The sequence below is a fragment of the Schistocerca nitens genome, chromosome 2, assembly GCF_023898315.1.
Source record: "Schistocerca nitens isolate TAMUIC-IGC-003100 chromosome 2, iqSchNite1.1, whole genome shotgun sequence".
Taxonomy (NCBI): domain Eukaryota; kingdom Metazoa; phylum Arthropoda; class Insecta; order Orthoptera; family Acrididae; genus Schistocerca; species Schistocerca nitens.
This window is the reverse complement of record NC_064615.1, coordinates 479,941,698-479,963,444: the sequence shown is the minus strand read 5'-3', so window position 1 is coordinate 479,963,444 and position 21,747 is coordinate 479,941,698. Positions and strand designations below refer to the sequence as shown.

Here is a 21,747-nt window from a genome sequence, read left to right as displayed (position 1 = left end):
AAAAGAGGTATATGTTAAAATTTAATATAAATTTAAAGATTAAAAAGTTGTTTCTGTAGGTATCCAGAGCTTTCTCTAAGTCTACAAATGACAAAAGCTGTAAATGTAGGTTTGCCTTTCCTTAATATATCCTCTACGAGATGTCATATGCTCAGTATTGCCTCACATGTTCCTACATTTCTCTCGAATCCAAATTGATATTCACCAAGGTCAGCTTTACCAGTTTTTCATTCTTCTGTAAAGAATTCCTGTCAGTATTTTTCGAACACGACTTATGAAACTGATAGTTCCATAATATTCACACCTGTCAAAACCACCTTTCTTTGGAACTGGAATATTGCATCTTCTTGAAATATACTAACAAGAAACTATTACCAGCACTAATCTACTCAAACTATAATTATGGTACTTAGAACTAGATTAGTTTGTATATTTATGTTAGGAGGGAAACAACTACTTTGGAAAAAAAGAAAATAGAAAACAAGGTACACCTCTTCCTAAACTAATTAGCTGCCGTTTTAATTTAGCACTTCAAACAGAGTGTTTCAGCACCTTTATTCAGACAACCAGCTGTTTATATAATGGCAAAGATACATGGATTGGTTGGTTGATTTGGGGGAGGGGACCAAACAGCGAGGTTATCGGCCCCATTAGATTAGGGAAGGACGGGGAGGGAAGTCGGCCATGACACAACACAACAATGCCAGAAAACATCCTGGCATTTGCCTGAAGCAATTTAGGGAAATCACAGAAAACAATCGGGATGGCCGAATGCAGGTTTGAACCATCGTCATCCTGAATGAGAGTCCAATGTGCTATCCACTGCACCACCTTGCTCAGCGAGATATGTGGAATTTACATTCTTGAGTATAAGTGTTCTGATATATTGTAAACAGGGTGACTAATGTATTCTTTTACTTTGACTTTAAATATTTGTCAATTTTCAGTTTTCTGTCAGAAGTCAACTGACAACCAGTTATAACCCTTTCCACCAGAATAAAATAGCTCCACCCTCAATCCTAGATATTAATACACAGTCTATGGAGAAGTTATATTTTACACCTAGTATTGTGTTAGTGAATTCCTGAATTCACCCTAAATTCAGTCTTATTATTAACCAGAAATACCAGTATAGAGTATACATACTGACAAGTATGTATACGAATTCTTGGCTGCCTTCAGAAACTTCAAGTTATTTACTTATCAACTTGTCACTATATTCTTGTTGCACCTTCTATAGCATAAATACCTTTTTCACTTTGACTCCAACACATCAGAAGATTATGGCGTAGGACAGATCTGAGTCAGAGTATGCTATCAAATCTGTCTGCAGGTTAACACAGGGAGAAGTACATGAAATGTAGTCATAGTCACAAATATGAACAACCATCAGCTGTGTAACGGAATGACGACAATGAAAATTTGTGCCGGACTGGGACTCAACCCAAATTTCCCTCTTATTGCATGCTGCTGCCTTACCACTACGCTGTCCGAGCATGTCCCATGGCCAGAACCAAACTTCCATGTGTCTACAAAATGCACTCGTACATTCATTATGTACATTCCCATACAAAGGAGCCAAATTTAAATGAAAGTCGCCTGCCTAGTGTCGGTGGATTAATATGATATTATAGTGCCTGTGTTGTTCAGAATTATGATGCAATGTTCCTGAAATCTGAACAATCACACAGATAATGTTTTAGGGAAAGCAAATCAAAAACTGACTTTTATTGGCAGAACAATTAGAAGATGCAACAGGTCTACTGAAGAGACTGCTTACACTATGCTTGTCTGCCCTCTGCTAGAATTCTGCTGTGCGGTATGGTATCCTTACCAGATAGGATTGATGGAACACATTGAAAAAGTTCAAAGAATTTAAGGTTGTTTTGTACTATCACAAAATATGGGAGAGAGTGTCAGGGATATGATGTGCGAGTTGGGGTGTCAATCATGAAAACAAAGGTGTTTTTGATGCAGCAAGGCTTTTTCAAGAAAGTTTTAGAGAATGGAATGGCAGAGGAATAGTAAAAGTGTTTTGATGAATCCTCTGCCAGGCACCTAATGGTGAAATGCAGCATAGCCAAGTCAGTGTAACTCGAGGAGCACTACCTCAAAGGTGCAATAAGATTTACTGTTACTTCACCTGATGTTCCTTGGTATTTGCCTGGAGTGTAGCCTTGGGCAAAAAAAGCAGTTCAGGCAAGAAAAGAATAGAAGTTTTTGAAATGTGGTGCTACAGAATAGAATAATAAATGAGATACTAAATTAAATGGGGGTGGGGGGTGGGGGGGAGAGAAATAAATTTATAGGATGTCTTGACTAAACAAGGAACTGATCAATAAGACACATTCTGCGGCATCCAAGAATTGTCAGTTTGGTGATGGAAGGAAGTGTGGGGTGTAAAAATTGTACAGAAAGGGAGAGGGCAAGGCTTTAATGCAGTAAGCAGCTCCAAATTGATGTAGGTTGTAGTAGTTATGTGGAGGTGAAGAGGCTAACACAGTACAGTGTAGCATGGAGAACTGATCTCAAGAACATTAGCTTTAGATATACTTATAATTAAAATGAAAGGTAACAAGAAGTCTGATAGCCACATGGAATACTGCTCAATGGTTGCAACAAAGTTGGTATAAATTTTGTAGTATTTGTCCAATGCTAACAACGCTGTTTTCTCATGATTCTCTGATAAATCTACCAGTTCTAATTACATTCACAGGTGATTCTAGTTCACACTTTCATGTATGTTTATGCCTCTATTTCAGTCACAGACACATCTTTTGTGCATTGTAGCTAAACATCATTTTATACCTTTCCACCTTCCTGTACTTCTGCACAGCATGGAAATGTAGTTCCAAGTTATCCTTCTCATGTAAAAAAATTCTTTGAGGCAAAAGTTCCTGTGGATGAATTTTATCCATAGTGGATGCTGTTGAACTTTGTGACTGTTGCTTTATAGGGTGTAGAAAAATTTTTGCTACCAGTCCTGTGGATGGTGATGGTGATGGTGGTGGTGGTGGTGGTGGTGGTGGTGGTGATAACAGAACCAATAATTTTGGGAAGGATAACACATGAAATAATGGTAAACTGTGAGGATTTTTCAGACTGTTTTGCAATACTTTTCAGATAATCTGACAGAAGTAGTTATTAAAATAGATCTTTGGAAAAAATTGCAAATTGAACTGGTCTCAAAATTTCAGCTGAAGAACAAAATTCATGACAAATATATAAAAAGCCCTAAACTTCACAGAAACACAAACAATAAAATAGAGCAAGTAAATAAGTGTAAATATCTTGGAGAAACTGTACAACAGAATGGACTAGAAAAACACTGTAATAGATGTAAGAGTTAACAAAATGGAAAGAGCATATGGTTTGAAAAAGAATATTTACAACAAGAAATGTATAACTGCAATAACAAAACTAAAACACTACACTACCATGATTCTATCACAATATTTATATGGATCTGAAGACTTAAACTATAAGCCAGACAAAATACAAGTACTTGAAAGACATATTATTGGAAAAGTAATAGGTGCAATACAAACTACACATGGCTGGAAAATTAGAAGTAATGAAGAGCTCTACAAAATTACGGAGAAAATATCAGAAGTAATGGCTAAGAGAAGACTGATCTCGTTTGGATACTTCTACCGAATGAATGACTACAGGAAAACAACACAAATGTTCCTCTATTTTTGGAAGAGACAACCAACAATAGCATGGATTACAAAAATAAGGAAAGAACTACAAAGAAACCTTTTTAAGAATAAAATACTAAATTTATAATGCTTTCAAAGCAGAAGAAATAAGAAATCGGGAACTTCACTGATAGAAGAAAGAAAGAAAAAAAACCATGAGGAGACAATGAGAGAGTACTGGAAAAACAGAAAACAATGACAGGGAAAGAAGAGGAACTGAAGCTGTAATGTGATCCCAGTTGGTCAGTCCGGTAGTGGTGGTGGTGGCAGGGGTGGTAGTAGTAGTAGTAGTAGTAGTAGTAGTAGTAGTAGTAGTAGTAGTAACAACAACAATAATGACAATAACACACACTGTTTAAATACAGTGTAAAGAATGACAACATTAGCTTGAAAAGCTCACATGATATAACTCACATAAAATTAAATTTGAAACAAACTTATAGGATCGCAGCCTCTGTTATCAACACCAGATAAAATCTCGCTTCCAGTCTGTATTCCATACATCAGAATATTGATATGGCCCCTATTCTATATGCCAGTTTAAATAGTTTTCACTAAACACTTGACTAATAGATAAATCAGAAATATTGGTTGTAACTCAACTCTCCTTGGAGCCAATAACCTCAACAGCATGGCAGAAGCAGAGATTTCACAAGCACCATGTTTCAGGTAGCACTCTCTTTTTGAATGACTACAATGAATAATTTCCATTGTCATTCTGATTACAGAACCTCAGTAATCCAAAATGTGCAATGACCTTAATGTTTTCCAGCAACACTCTGTGTGTTAAAGACGCTATGCTTTGAAACAGCTGACTTCCCAAGTTGCCTTAAATGTATATGGCGTCAATGCTCCACAGTGTTCAACAAAATGAAAAAGTACCTCGCAAGCAGGTGAACTATGTTGAAGGAACAGTTTGTATGTTCATGAATAATGAGAGCTCACCCCATCACACAAATTAACACAATTATAGAAGTAGGTTCTCATCCTCACAGATCAGGATATTGTTTGACAACACTAATCCTTGAGTACACTTAAAAGAGATGCTTCCATACTCAAGAAAAAGGCATAAATTTACCTGTGTTCTGTCAGTTTCAACCAATACACAAACTATTAATTAATGCATTACATTAATACTTCTTCCATGGATCATGAATGCGACATTTCATAATGATGTGGAACATGTCACTTAACATAATCTTCTGACAATGAAGATGGTACTTACATATTTGTGAGGCTAACTAACTTTCAAGGTCTGAGAGGACATGGGCTCTATGAACCAAGGTACAAAGTACCCCCTCACACTGAGCCAGATGGTCAGCCTGTCATTTTGTTTGTGTGTCTATCGACGTGCCAGCGCTTTCGTTTGGTAAGTCACATCATCTTTGTTTTTAGATATATTTTTTCCCACGTGGAATGTTTCCTTCTATATAGGGAAACACTCCACTTCGGAAAAATATATCCAAAAACAAAGATGATGTGACTTACCAAATGAAAGTGCTGGCAGGTCGACAGACACACACACAAACACAAACATACACACAAAATTCAAGCTTTCGCAACAAACTGTTGCCTCATCAGGAAAGAGGGAAGGAGAGGGAAAGACGAAAGGATGTGGGTTTTAAGGGAGAGGGTAAGGAGTCATTCCAATCCCGGGAGCGGAAAGACTTACCTTAGGGGGAAAAAGGACGGGTATACACTCGCGCACACACACACATATCCATCCACACATATACAGACACAAGCAGACATCTCTGCCCAAACTCTTTGTCTTTAAATATGTCTGCTTGTGTCTGTACATGTGTGGATGGATGTGTGTGTGTGTGTGTGTGTGTGTGTGTGTGTGTGTCTGTGTGTGTATACCCGTCCTTATTCCCCCTAAGGTAAGTCTTTCCGCTCCCGGGACTGGAATGACTCCTTACCCTCTCCCTTAAAACCCACATCCTTTCGTCTTTCCCTCTCCTTCCCTCTTTCCTGATGAGGCAACAGTTTGTTGCGAAAGCTTGAATTTCGTGTGTATGTTTGTGTGTCTGTCGACCTGCCAGCACTTTCATTTGGTAAGTCACATCATCATATATATATATATATATATATATATATATATATATATATATATATATATAAAAAATAGAGGGAAACATTCCACGTGGGAAAACGTAACCTGTTAGTTCATCCCTATGAAATCCCCAAACCACGTTCCCTACCCTTTGGCTCCTATCCTTGTAACCGCCCCCGGTGTAAAACCTGTCCCATGCACCCTCCCACCACCACCTACTCCAGTCCTGTAACCCAGAAGGTGTACACAATCAAAGGCAGAGCCACATGTGAAAGCACCCACGTGATTTACCAACTGACCTGCCTACACTGTGATGCATTCTATGTGGGAATGACCAGCAACAAACTGTCCATTCGCATGAATGGACACACGCAGACAGTGTTTGTTGGTAATGAGGATCACCCTGTGGCTAAACATGCCTTGGTGCACGGCCAGCACATCTTGGCACAGTGTTACACCGTCTGGGTTATCTGGATACTTCCCACCAACACCAACCTATCCGAACTCCGGAGATGGGAACTTGCTCTTCAATACATCCTCTCTTCCCGTTACCCACCAGGCCTCAATCTCCGCTAATTTCAAGTTGTCGCCACTCATACCTCACCTGTCATTCAACATCATCTTTGCCTCTTCACTTCCGCCTCGACTGACATCTCTGCCCAAACCCTTTGTCTTTAAATATGTCTGCTTGTGTCTGTATATGTGTGGATGGATATGTGCGTGTGTGCGAGTGTATACCTGTCCTTTTTTCCCCCTAAGGTAAGTCTTTCCGCTCCCGGGATTGGAATGACTCCTTATCCTCTCCCTTAAAACCCACATCCTTTCGTCTTTCCCTCTCCTTCCCCTCTTTCCTGATGAGGCAACAGTTTGTTGCGAAAGCTTGAATTTTGTGTGTGTGTTTGTGTTTGTTTGTGTGTCTATCGACCTGCCAGCGCTTTCGTTCGGTAAGTCACATCATCTTTGTTTTATATATATATATAATCTACATTGGTTGAAAATGTTAAAATTTTTACGTGCATCACTTCAAGATCTAATAAAACTGGTAATTTTTATATATAAGGCTGTGGATTGCTGTGTTTTGGTCATGTCCAGAAGAGGATGGGCACCAGGTTGAGGAAGTTGAAAAAGTTTGAGAGATAAGAAACTTTTTGATGGTAAAGCCATAAGCGGTAGGCTGACAGACAAAACGACTGATGAACTACAGCAGTATTATGGGATGGCCATTAGAAATAATACTGAGGATTTGTTGAAAATGAAGCAGGCAGTATGGGCTATCTTCTTCCACAGACTGTCTACTGATGAAAAACCAGTACACCACCTTTGCCCTCCTGGACATGACTCATGGTGCAATTACCACAATGCCCAGTACTCAAACAGTTCATACAACCATAAACACTTCATCCCAGCAGCAGTAATGGATATCATAAAACATATTCACAGAGGCCTGGCAAATCCTGAATTACTGAAGAAGTGTCTGCATAGTCAGACTCAAAATCCCAATAAGTAATTCAGTAATCTTATATGGACTCACTCACCAAAAAATGTTTTTATTGGAATGAAACTAAATTTGGGGGTCAGTGATGGTATTATTGCTTTTAATTATAGCAATGCTGGTAGCGCAGAAGTGCTATAGCATATGGGAATTGATCCTGGAGCAAACTGCATCAGAGAACTTGAACGGATGGGCAAGGTTCGCATTGCAGCACAATTGGCCACTAAAGAGTCCAGGAAAAAAAAAAAACTTGGAAAAGATCAAGAGGGTGATATACAGTATGGTGCAGGGTGCTTCTGAGAGACTAAAAATAAAAAATTAAGCATATATTAAGTGAGTTACAGTCTTTTGAAACTTAACAAAACGTTCCTGAAAATTTACATTTTCTGTTGCATTTTTCCCTAAATCTCAGAAACCACTTCGAGTAGAGTATTCAAATTTTCAGGGAGTAATAACATACATATCCTGAGTCCACCACTGAACTAAAAGATGAACATAATGTTACGTGTAATTAAAATTATTTAGGGTAATGTACAAAAAAGTACACAAAATTTTAACCGTGTAGTTAAAAAATTGTATTTTCGAAATCAGAGGCTGAAATGCAATTATTGTATTTCAGTAGACTCAGAACATACAGTTTAATGTCCTGTAGAAGTTTCATGACAAAGGTGACAGTGGTTTCTGAAATACATGGAAGCCAAGTCATTAAATTTAACATTGTCAAGATATGGCGTTCCAACTCCCCTTAAGAATTCCCTTCATATGACCATATTATTGCCAATGTGACCAGGTGCCCACAACAACTGCCAGAACAAATACTGATGACTGCAAGAGCCAGTATGTGTGTGAGACGTACATGAGAGCACAGGCTGGCAGTTGAATTTTATCTTCTGACAATGAAGATAGTACTTACATATTTGTGAGGCTAACTAACTTTCAGGGTCTGAGAGGAGATGGGCTCTATGAACCAAGGTACAAAGTACCCCCTCACACTGAGCCAGATGGTCAGCCTGTAGATACGAATCAGTGTGAGCTGGCTTCCTATAAACGGCTAGCCTCAAGTACCATCACTGAGCCCATGTCATTCCAGACCCTGAAAGTTTGTTAGCTAAGTTAGCCCACCTCCAAGTGTCCTTTTGTCAGAATGGGTTAATGAAAGACAGATAAAACACTCAATGCACAATCGACCAACTGTGAGTATGATGAGTGATGATGATAATGAGGTGGCACCAAAGCCTACATACTTTTTGCCTTCCGCAGAAGGCATTTCCAACAGGATTGGTTTTACTCTATGAAAATATTATGTGAAATGTGTTTTTCAACCACCGTTTAAGATTAGGGACCTTTTATGATCTGTAAAGAATTATCAAGGTTTGTGTAAGGTGGGTGTCTATTGTATTCTTTGACATTGTGGCACATCATACAGGTCACACCGTCAGGACTAAGGAGGACCTGTGTATTTAACATAAGCATTAGTAGGAACTGGAAAAATTCGCATTTTGCAATAAGTGTGGAATAGATGCGAATTCTGCCTCAAAATGTAAAAATGTGAAATTACTTAACAGACACTATTTCATAGCTAATTGTATCCATATGAACTATTTTATCAGAGATAGTTTGAAATAGCTTTATTTTCTGCATATAAATATCGAAAATGTAACCAATTTTCAGTTACTGGTATTGTACATCATCTGGCGAAGCCCAGTTTGAAAAGATAATGCGCGTATGAACCTGTTTGCATATAAAAAGTGTACTAACGCAATGATGTATCAATGCACAAATGATCCATCTCCATGTCAATTGTGGATGGTTGAATGGCCTATTTAAGAAACACACCACGTAATGCAATGTAATAGTACTCTGCTGTGGGACCTAGTATTTTACGACTAAGAGACGTGTATGATTTTTTGTTAGCCAAAGCTCAAAAGATGGTATAACAAGGAAACTTTTAACTTGGCAAATTAGGTGGCGAATGTTTTGAACTGTGGTTGCATTGAATACCGCTAGAGGTCCAGCCTGAACTAACTTTGTTAACAACACTTTGCTAACGTCAACAAGCAACTGCACGGTCACTGTCCCCGAATGCCTTGTGTTGTGGGTTCCTCGTTGTTTTCTTATTTTGAAAAAAGTGAAGAGACTAAACTTGGTCTATTATGGATTTCAACTACCACCCTTACAACACCAGAAGGGATCGGCAATCCCTATAATTGTTTACACTCCCGGCTGTCTGCCATTATAGACAATAGCACCCGCACTCTGTACTACAGCGACTGGAAAACGCAATCTGTAACTTTTTCGACTGCGCTGAAAATCTTCCCCTAACGTAAAAATTGAATTACCGTACATTCATTTTTGCTTCTATGCTAAGTACCTTTTAGTTCAATTAGTAGCGTTGCCACTCATGGGTCGCTATGAATGCCCACGAAAGGTCAAAGCTAATAGTCTGCAGATTTTGTAATCATCAAATTGGGTGGGAAAAGACGAGTAATGTCCAAGAGCACCTTAATTTGGTGATGTATTTAGTTCACTAGTGGGAAAATGCTGCTGCTTTTCAACATAACATACATTCTTGAAAGCTGAAATACTGTCAAACCAAGAAAACAAAGGTCATTTCAGAACAACAAGTGTTGAAGTTTTTGCAAAAGCAAACAATCCAGTCAAAATGTTCCCAATCCCCACTTTTTTTAACAGTCAGTTTTAAACAACTAAGGCTTTGTCCGTCTTCACTTATGTAGCGTGATAATCTTTTATATTAGCGCATCTAATCATTTACAAATACAAAAAAATAAAATAAAAAATAGATGCAAATTTTGCCACAAACAGATGCGAATTCTGCCACAAATAGACACGAATTTTGCTGAGAATAGATGCTACATTTTACGGCCCTTAGCATTACACATGCTTATAACGGCTGAGAAAATCTGCTATTACAGGACACTGACTTGGCATCAGTCATCCAAAAGAGTATAACAGCATGGAGATTCTGGCATGCACTGCCAGTTATTGGATAGTGTTATTAAGGAAGCAGCTGAAATTAGCAAGTGACTTTAAAAATAGAGATGGAGGTTTCTGCTTACATTTTGCTTGACACCCTGGCTCTCTGGCCATCTTCAAAACTCTCCCCTGCATCAAGTTCCTCAAGAAAAACATAGCAGAAAATCTTTGCCTTGTTATTTAATTTTGGAGACTAAGAAACAATGGTGATGTCAGATTAACAGTTACTGATTTTTTATTTAATTTATTGCCCTTTAGCTTGCTTCTTACAGCCGGATTATTAAAAATGATGCATTGTGTTGGTGTTAGACGTGGAGGTAAAATCACATGAGAGACCAAACAAGCAACTGCCTTGAAATGTATGATGGTATCATCTACCAAAAGCAATAGTGATGATAAAAATGTAGTATCATTTGAAACATATAGGAAATTAGCTAACACAGTGCTTGGATGACCCATGGTAACCTTGTCACAATTCTAGAAAACTTGTATTTACAACTAATGTTACACATAAAATTACTGACTTTTCCTATTTTCATTCACTAATGTATTATGGGATCATCATATTGAGGGATACCTTAACAACGAGGAAGAAAACTGCATTGAAATGCATGATGCTATCATCTACCACAAACAACAGTGATAATAAAAATGAAGTATCAGTCAAAACATATAGGAAATTAGCTAACACAGTCTTTGGACGGCCCATGTTAACCTCGTCACAATTCTAGCAAACTTGTATTTTCAACCAATTTTACAAATAAAATTACTGACTTTTCCTATTTCCATTCACTAATGTGTTATGGGATCATCATACTGAGAGGTACCTCAACAACGAGGAAGAAGAGTTTGTTGCACAGAAGTGGGTAATAATGGTAGTTTGTTATGTCCGACCCACCATCTTTAGAAGAAATCTCTCTAAACAACTAGCCATTCTGACAACCGCTACACAATACCACAGTGCATTTACTATCTTACAAGTTTGTTGTCACCAGTCAACCACAACTTAAAGACATTCATGAATATAATAATAGAAGTAAAAAGATTTTCACCATCCATCACTCAGCCTTGATGTGGCACACAAAGGAGTGGTGTATTCAGACACAAAATTCTTTGAAACTTACCCAATGATGTATCTCTCTCTCTCTCTCTCTCTCTCTCTCTCTCTCACACACACACACACACACACACACACAGAGAGAGAGAGAGAGAGAGAGAGAGAGAGAGAATCATCAGGTTAAGATACATATACATGCACAAGCAGGGCACATGGAGAGCCCTTCATTAAACTTTGGCTGATGGTGACTGTCTGCAGTGACAGTTCTACAATCCTCCATTGCTAACAGAATTAAAGGCTAGGCTGTCAATCAGTAACAGTGCTCCATATTTTTGTGTAAGAGAACTGCTGTAATTTCACTTTGTTTGTGTGGTGTGCGTACTGTAAGACCTTCGGTACACACACCATCAGATTATTTGACTTGTCGCTCTAACGAAGTAGGCGAGTGTCAGCAGTATGTCTCGTGGTCTTATCGTGGCGTGTTTATCTTCTGCCATTAGGTCAGACGATAGAAATGCCACTTGCACGCTTAGAGTAGCAGATTGACGGTGATCAACTTTAAACAGAACTTGATTAATTTTCACACACATTTATTAAAATAATAATAATAAGCATAAACATTACTTAACTTGATTCTGGATGCTATTTACAATTGACAATCTGAAGTTCCTTTGGTCTTGGTACGTTAATCTTATTCTTACATATCTCTGATACTTGACAAAGTGTCTATACATTTCTCTTCATAGCTATGTACAGGAATATGATAATCTTATTAGGCGCAGACTGAAACTTGACTATAGACTGGTACAGACAAATGTAGACTGGTACAGACTAATGCAGACTGACTAATCGGAGGTCTGTACACTCATTATAATACCTCGCGCATTCAGGTATCACTGCACGAGTGTGATCCGCGAGGAGAAAAGGATCTACATTAGCAGCAATCTCATTGGCTGCATTACATATTAATACGCGGATCGGCGGAAGAAGAATTTGGTCCGTCTCTTAGGCAGTGCCATCTCGTAGTGCGGAGATGGACGAGCGCTGCGCCTGCACTGTTGTGCTTAGCGGGGCGCGCTCTAGTGGGAAAGTTGTGTACGCACTGACTACGCGGATCTATGTACACAACAGTTTGGGACACCCATTTTTGTGTTTGTGACAGACAAAATGAGATGTTGCTACATATGAGCCCAGGCAGCCCAGAACACACAACTTTATTAAGTTGGTGAACAACACAACAATAGTCATTAGGTGCATAACTGGGTGCTGGCTTAGAGTCCATCACTGCATACTGTAATGCTCTACTATTGGTTGTAACTAGCCACAATCAGTGGTAGAATGAAATCCCACAAGGTGGAGAGCCTGGAGATGATGACAGAGGCAGTATCCCATAAAACGTGCCGAGGAGGCACTCGGCGAGGGACCAGTGCTTTCACATGTGGCCTGCGATACGCTTCTCAACCTTCGGCAGTGGACACTCACTGGAGTTGCCGCGAGCTGCAACCAGTATTGATATCAGAGCGACTGGAACACTTGGCAAAGGGAGCTCCGTATTAAGGGACCACAGAAAGTCAGCTATAGATTAGTCGAGTGGTGACATAGCCAGGGCATGGATGGATACAGGGAATAGTACTTGGAGTCAAGTGACTGGGGCCATCAACGTAGTGTTAATGTCAGCTCTGTCAGTCCCACCTGTGGCAAGAGTCGCATCATGAGGAGCCAAGGCAACTGTTGGAGACATGAAGGAAAATAATCCTGCATGTTTATGTGTACCTGTGATCACCTGAGGCCGTGCAGCAAGCAGCCATGGACGACAATCACTCTCTGCACATGGCTGTATGATTGTTAATAGGATCACAGACACTAGTCGTATGACACAACACCCATAGAAGAGCCTGACTGTGTCAACTGCCTGAACAGAAAGGACACTTCACAATGTTCAGTTTGTGCAACTGTTTACAAAAATGGCTGCGGTCAAATCTGAATCTAGCTACAAGGGACAACCAGGGCCTAGAGGCTTGAAAATTGAAAAAAAGATTTTGTTGTCTGAAGAACATGGCATAAATTATTGCATAATTTTAGCTTTCTGTCTAGTTGATTGTTCTATTTTCATTGCTAGTCTTTTATCAAATCTCTAAATAGTAGATGTTATTATCCTCTGCCGTGAGTTTGGTCCACTGTTTTCGCTAGGTTTTGGAGTGGCACACTTCGCCCTCAAACAGGCAGCCACACCTATATTTTGTCTTGTTCAGCCTCTCCCCTTCACACTGAGATTGGCAGTCTAGGAGGAACTTACTAGACTGCAGGGTCTTGGTATTATTGAACCAGTCACCTCTAGCCAATGACCTACACCATTAGTTGTCATTCGCAAACTTCCAGTTTGTGTGGAGATCTGAAGTCCACCACTAACACTCAGTCGATATTGGATTCTTATCTGATTCTTCAGACCAAAAAAAGCCTCATGAAACTGGCAAGTGGTGAATGCTTTTTTCAAAAATTGATTTGGTGGAGGCGTACCTACAGCTTCCCCTGGATTCCGCTCCCCAACACCCGATTCGGGTTACATCATTACATGAGCTTGCCTTTTGGCATAGCAAGTGCACTAACTATTTTTCAGCGATTCTTAGAATAGTTAACATGCAACATCCCCTGTTGTGCAAAGTGTCTAGATGACATTTTAGTCACAGGGTTCCCAAGGCAGGAACATCTTGACAACCTTTGGAGTATCTTCACTAAACTGCAAGAGGCAGGCCTTAAGTGCAATCTGCAGTCAGAGTGTTTTCAGGCAGAAGTAGAATATGTGTGTCGTCATCTTTTGAAGAATAGCGTCCATCTTACATATGATCATCTAGAGGCTATTGCCAACACTCCTAAGTCACAAAACCTGAAACAATTCTAAGCATTTTTGGGAAAAGTCAGTTACTATTCAAAATTTATCTCCAATACAGTGGATGTCATTCACCCCTCAAACAACTTATGGGAGAAAGGTGTTCCTTTTGCCTGGTTGGTGGACTGCGCCAATGCATTCACCCTATCAAGTTGCTTCTACTGTCTTCCCCGTTTCTTGGTACCTTTGCACCAAGTAAATAGTTGGTTCTTGCCACTGACACGTCCCACTATGGACTTGGAGTGGCTTTGTCTCATAGGGAAGATGATGGATGTGAACAACCTCTGGCATATGCCTCAAAGATGTGGACAGCTACTCAAACAAATTATTTTCAAATAGAAAATGAAGCACTGGTGACTGTCTATGCGGTCTGCAAGTTCAACATTTTCCTTATTAGTGGAAATGAATTCCATCTCATCACCAACCATAAACTGCCTGTGGCACTTGTCAGCCCCCTTTCTCTACTTCTTGACAGGACCACACAAAGAGTGCAGGAGTGGGCTTTATTTCTGAGTGTGTATCAGTGCAAGAGTCATCGTCATCTCACTGTTCATCATGCCAATGTAGATGCGCTGTCACGCTTACCCATTGACCCTGACTCTGAATTTGACAAAATGGAAATTAGGTGCTTCCAAATCAATGACCATGTGCACCAGGCATTGGATAGGCTCCCACTCACAGTAAAGTGCACAGAGAACGCCACTCAACAAGATGCAGTGCCCTGTCAGGTCTCCCATTGTGTCTCTAAAGATTGGCCCGAATGGTTACTCACTAAGGAATCAGGACTGCTCCGCAATTTTTTCCTTCTTCGTAATCAGCTGGCGATGGTTGATTGAACACATCTCCTTAGCACACATTCAGACAAGGTCCACACTGTTATCCTGCCAGTCCTATGATAGCATATTCTTGCACTTCTCCACTGTGGTCATTGTGGCATAACCCGTTTGAAAATGCTAGTGAAGCATTTTCTCTACTGGCCTGGAGCTGATTCACCGATTGAGAAGCTTGTCTGTGTGCACAAACAGTGTGCCAAGCATCAAGCAGCCACCACATAAACTTTTGCTCCGTGTCCCACTCCTGATCACCTGTGGGACCCAGTCCACATTGACTGGCCCACAATTTGCATCTGCACTGTTCAGTGATTTCTGCATCTGGAGCAGTATTACCTCACATCCACAACACTTTACCCCAATTGAATGATGATGTGGAACATGTGGTGCATACATTTGGGGTGCAATTGGTGAAGTGCTTGATGGACTCGCTTGCTGATATGGCATTGTGTCTGTTTCTAAACATCAACAATACCACCCCGATAAAAGACCACGGCCCAGCAGATGCTGCTACACCTGTTCCATCCTGCATCATGGCCTGTGGCACAGCTGCACCCTTCTTGATATACTGTGGACAATCCAGCCTGGGCCTGCACTTACAGTCGGTGGCCAATACGGGCACTGTCTACAGTTTGCGAGATGCACAGCTGGCAAACATTCCCTTCAGTTGGCAGCAGGTCACCTCTCTCCTACTGTCAGAATTAACTCCACCCTCAGTGGGGCAACAACCCACTGCAGTCACAGCAGACACCGTCAGAGGGACCTCCTGCAGGAAACACACCCTCCCACTGTCCCCCTACTCATCAGAGCCCCTGGACCGATGTTACCCAGTCATCGTAGCTTCTGTCTCTTGCCACTGCACGGTCCACAGAGGCCCCATGCGAGGGGCCATCACCGAGGCAAGTGCACCATTGTCTGGAATACAGCCGACTGCACACCTTGATGGGCTGGAGACAGCAGACAGCCAGTCCCCGCAAGGGTGGTGCCTCTGTAGATGCTGATTAGCCAATGGAAGCCAGCACTGTCACTCTGCAGCTGCCACTGCACTGCCGCCATCAACACTATCATTGTTGTCAGGACACCTAGGTGGATCGGGTGGCTTCCTTGTCTGTGCCAATCTTCCACCAGCAGCAGTCTGGCTAGTGTGGTCCTCCTCTTCTTTGCACTGATAGCCGTGGAGCCAGCTCTGTGAAAGAGAGGAGGGATGCGATGGTGCCCCCGTACAATCCGCAACTGCAGCATTTGTACACGACAACAGCAGCAGCCAGATGAAGCAAATGTGCCACCATCACCCACACACAGTGTCCCGGCCAGAAAATATGAACGTGTTGGGCCACTGACAGCAGGGCCTCGCCCTCTTGCACCTTCTCCACCACATGCAAATGTTCTCAAGTCAGATCAGCTCCGTGCCAGTGTGCAGTCAGTACTCAGACAGTTATTAGTTAAGTTAATGTTTCTCTAACTTTGTCATTATTCGGCATGCAGTAATTAGCTGATGTAATTTTTGTGCATTTAGTAATTGTCAATAAAGAGTGTGGATATAGAAAACAAACCCTAGACTTTTGGATTAAAAGAGAGCCATCATGACTATTTATAAAATTGTAAATATGGTATAAAGCTACAATTACAATTCGAAGATAAAATCTTTTTCTGGTTACGATTTTACATAATTATCTGAATTTATCACTGTGTACTGCCACACAACATAATGGTAAACCTTGAACATTATTCAACTGGGTGTATTTTAAAAGTTACGAAGTTTTTAAATTACCTTAAATCATCATACTTGGCCACACTATGTATATGGATGAATTCTATAGTTGCTACTTGCTTGGTGACATTTTTAGTTAAGTATGTACGATGCTGTTTGTGTTCTAACTGAACCAAGAATAGATGACTACAGCTATGGCTTTATTGGAGGATCCAGTTTAACAATCACATGAAGCTAAAATATGACAGGCAAACAGTGACCTACATATAGTACTTATTGCTTATTACTCTATTGGTATTGTCTCACTACTACTTCTGTAACTCTTCTGTTACTGTGAAATATACAAATAAAGTTGAATATACTGTCAAGTATTTCTCAAATGAATAACTGTGCTACTTAAAACTTTCCCTTATTCCAAACATGTCTACAAATTTTTTCTTATGACTACTCATAAGACATGTGCAAAGCAGGAAGTACCTCATGTTTACTGCTTTCTACAAACAGGTTGACAAGTCCCTCAACAACATTTCGTATTGCTTCTAGCTGAACCCCAAGTTTATCTGAAAGAATCAAATATTTTAAAACAAATTTGCTATATCTTCCATAAAAATTAGATAACAAGTTAATTATAAAATACTAACTTGCAGCAGTATGGTACAACTTCATGTTTGCACCTTTACGTAGGAAGTCCAGTGCCAGCTTGCAGAAGTCTTGCAAAACTGTAAAACATAAAATTCAATACATTTATGTGAGTGGTCCACACACACACACACACACACACACACACACACACACTTGCTAGAAGTCAGGTGATGTGAACGTAATTAGTATATTGGTCCTGTATGACATCAGCCAGAAGCTTGATGCCCAGAATATGATTTTAGCATCCACATTTTTTGCTTCCCTTCAAAAAAGGAACCACACTGGCATTCACCATAAATTATTTATGAAAAACATGGAATATGAAAATTGGATAGAACATGTGTAGAAAACTTTGGACATCAGAATGTTTTATGGCAGTCAATTATAAACAATACTTTAAACTATCTGAAACCCTTAACCAGGTGTCCTGCACAAGATAAGAAATCTGATTACTGAGTGGTCCATTAAGACTACAACAATGTGAGGAGCTATCAGACAATGAAACTATATATTAGATCTATACCACTCCCTTGAATTTTTGGTTCACCTCCTTCCAATACATTAGAAATTTCAGCATGTTGTTTTACAAGAGAACCATCAACAATATAAAAGGTGCAAAAGATGTTGTTGTTGTTGTGGTCTTCAGTCCAGAGACTGGTTTGATGCAGCTCTCCATGCTACTCTATCCTGTGCAAGCTGCTTCATCTCCCCGTACCCACTGTAACCTACATCCTTCTGAATCTGTTTAGTGTATTCATCTCTTGGTCTCCCTCCAAGACTTTTACCCTCCACTCTGCCCTCCAATACTACATTGGTGATCCCTTGATGCCTCAGAATATGTCCTACCAACCGATCCCGTCTTCTAGTCAAGTTGTGCCACAAATTTCTCTTCTCCCCAATTCTACTCAATACCTCCTAATTAGTTATGTGATATACCCACCTAATCTTCAGCATTCTTCTGTAGCACCACATTTCGAAAGATTCTATTCTCTTTTTGTCTAAACTATTTATCATCCACGTTTCACTTCCATACATAGCTATACTCCATACAAAAGGCAAAAGATAGGAAAGGTTATTTACAATACTACCAAATAATTTCAAATAACCTGTCATACCACATTACATATGATGACTATATAGCATTCAACAACGTGCTCCATCGCCACCCTTGCTGAATATAAACATGTGCATTTAATCAGCCTAACAGTGAAGAATGTCTGTCAGAGACAGCTAGGAGGGTCACAACTGTGCAAGAAGAGCCAACAAACCAATGCCAACACTCATTCTGTCCATCCTCATACTGCTTCAAGTTGAGGGCATTCCAAAAATTACACAGTCATTTGGATGTCCACAGCAAAGAGTGAATGATGAAAATGGTTCCTATTAATGTTTAAAACTCCCCAAAGCAATGTAGATAATGCTCAGACAAATAATTTAATATAAGATACATGAGGCAGCAAATGTCAGGAAATACCTCAAAACTGGATGTCAAACACTGAACATGTGACGTCACTGTATGACTTGCTACTGCACTTGCAATGGTGAGCCTGTTGGTCTGTCACACAATCATCCCAACCCAAGTCAAGTATTTACCTCAGTGTGGCTCAAGCTTATGTGTGTGACTTTAGCATTTGGTGTCATGATTTTAGTCTTGCATCTGGTAGGCAGTATTTTTTTTTTTCATATTATTAGATATCCTTGTGTCTACATTTAGGTATGATTTATTATTGTATTTAACAGCCTCATGGTCTCCACTGGTTCACTGCGCAGAACAGTACAATAACAACCTACCATACTGCATCACAAATAAATAAATATAAGCCTCCAATTTAAATCACTAGCAGTAAATGATCTGCATATTCTTTATTAAATAAAGCCTGTATAATAAAAGAAGGGACAAAAGGAAAGAAACACAAAATCAGAACACATTTTGTTTGGTTACAATGAGGACAATATTTCTGCAACTTCTATGTTTACAGCAGATCTCATTTACAAAAGGTGTTCAAAAACAGAGTAGCCTAGCAGAGCAATGTGTAACACTGCCCCCTACTAGTGACAGTAGGATCGACAAGCCCAGTCACTTCAAGTGCAGTGAGCTATGAGTAAGCTATGTCACCTGCCACTATCTCATGTTTAACATTTGTCATCCATTTTTGGGGTATTTCCAGACATTTGCTGTAAGAATCTCTCTTGGAGTTGAGTGTGTCAAAATTTAATAAGTCAAGGTTGGAATAACCTGTTGCCCTGGGGGATTTCAAGATTTTATTGCTATGTACCAGTGCTAGGTCTAGCCAGAGGAATACCCTTTAACGCTCTGCTGGTTTCCTTCACAGTGTCCTCAGATACCATCTTTCTGAGTGACTAACAAATCATTACATAGAAGTACAGGATGATTCAAAAAGAATACCACAACTTTAAAAATGTGTATTTAATGAAAGAAACATAATATAACCTTCTGTTATACATCATTACAAAGAGTATTTAAAAAGGTTTTTTTCACTCAAAAACAAGTTCAGAGATGTTCAATATGGCCCCCTCCAGACACACGAGCAATATCAACCCGATACTCCAACTCGTTGCACACTCTCTGTAGCATATCAGGCGTAACAGTTTGGATAGCTGCTGTTATTTCTCGTTTCAAATCATCAATGGTGGCTGGGAGAGGTGGCCGAAACACCATATCCTTAACATACCCCCATAAGAAAAAATCGCAGGGGGTAAGATCAGGGCTTCTTGGAGGCCAGTGATGAAGTGCTCTGTCACGGGCTGCCTGGCGGCCGATCCATCGCCTCGGGTAGTTGACGTTCAGGTAGTTACGGACAGATAAGTGCCAATGTGGTGGCGCTCCATCCTGCTGAAATATGAATTGTTGTGCTTCTTGTTCGAGCTGAGGGAACAGCCATTTCTCTAACATCTCCAGATACTGTAGTCCAGTTACAGCAGCACCTTCGAAGAAAAAGGGACCAAAAACTTTATTGGCTGAAATGGCACAGAAAACGTTCACCTTAGGCGAGTCACGTTCATACTGAGTTGTTTCCCGCGGATTCTCAGTGCCCCATATACAGACATTGTGACGGTTGACTTTCCCGTTAGTGTGGAAAGTTGCTTCATCACTAAACACAATCTTTGAAACGAAAGATTCATCTGTTTCCATTTGAGCTAGGATAAAATCACAGAAATCGATTCTTTTAATCTTATCAGCTGCAGACAGTGTTTGAACCAATTTCAGACGATAAGGTTTCATAACTAACCTTTTTCGTAGGACTCTCCATACAGTTGATTGTGGAATTTGCAGCTCTCTGCTAGCTCTGCGAGTCGATTTTCCTGGGCTGCGAACAAATGCTTGCTGGATGCGTGCTACATTTTCATCACTCGTTCTCGGCCGTCCAGAACTTTTCCCTTTGCACAAACACCCATTCTCTGTAAACTGTTTATACCAACGTTTAATACACAACCTATCAGGAGGTTTAACACCATACTTCGTTCGAAATGCACGCTGAACAACTGTCGTCGATTCACTTCTGCCGTACTCAATAACACGAAATCCGCCTCAAGCGAACAAATGTACAACTAAATGAAACTTTATAGCTCCCTTAATTCGCCGACAGATAGTGCTTAGCTCTGCCTTTTGTCGTTCCAGTGTTTTAAATTCCTAAAGTTGTGGTATTCTTTTTGAATCACCCTGTATATTCACTCCTTAAGACACTGGAATGGATGTAAAAAAAAAAAAAAAAAAAAAAAAATTAAATTTAGCCAGCAGAAAATGATTCAAGATACCTTATAATAGTTATAATAGGTACAAAACCAATGCAAGGATGGCATTCTGCAGTACCTGGATGAATTGGAATGCAGAAAAGTTAATCGGCTCCCAAAGCAAAAACGGTTTCGTCCGAACACCGAAATGTGGGAACCATCCTTAATCGCACATTGTCATCTTGTTGCTGACTACAAGGACCATGTGTCTATGGTAAAGCAAATGGTTTAACGCTCCAGTGGGTGCACCGTGGCATACACACCGCAAATTTTAGTTTTCTGAGTGTCCAGTAGCTGGTGCTAGTTGTTGGTTTCCATGGAATCTAGTATGCAATCTTCATCATAGGTGGAGTGTGTAACCTCGTTTGAAACCAGACCTGGCCATTGTTCTGTTGCAACAGCATTGTTAACTTCAGTTCTGCCTCTGCGGTGCGATTGCCGCAACGCGCCTAGTCATGTAAGTCTTTGTTCAACATTAGATGCTTACAATTTGTTACACACATTTTCATCATTTATTCTTGTTTAGTGTGTTAACTTGTTGTTTTGTGGGCACATTATATTTATTTCCAGGCAAAGTGATATTGTAAAGGATCCTGAAGAGATCCTATGAATTCTAGTGGAAAT

The 21,747-nt window shown here is 40.1% G+C and overlaps 1 protein-coding gene across 3 annotated transcripts in view; it reads right to left on the bottom strand.

Annotated features, from left to right (window-relative positions):
• Positions 1-21,747, bottom strand: part of LOC126236401 (COMM domain-containing protein 2) — a 47,598-nt gene that overhangs the window by 18,407 nt on the left and 7,444 nt on the right. For all 3 annotated transcript variants that reach the window (XM_049945694.1, XM_049945693.1, XM_049945695.1), the window contains exons 2-3: positions 17,370-17,447; positions 17,206-17,288 (exon numbers count right to left, since the gene is read on the bottom strand). In XM_049945694.1, the coding sequence (XP_049801651.1) occupies positions 17,206-17,288; positions 17,370-17,394 (108 nt within the window). In that variant the 5' untranslated portion in view covers positions 17,395-17,447. The remainder of the gene's footprint in view (positions 1-17,205; positions 17,289-17,369; positions 17,448-21,747) is intronic.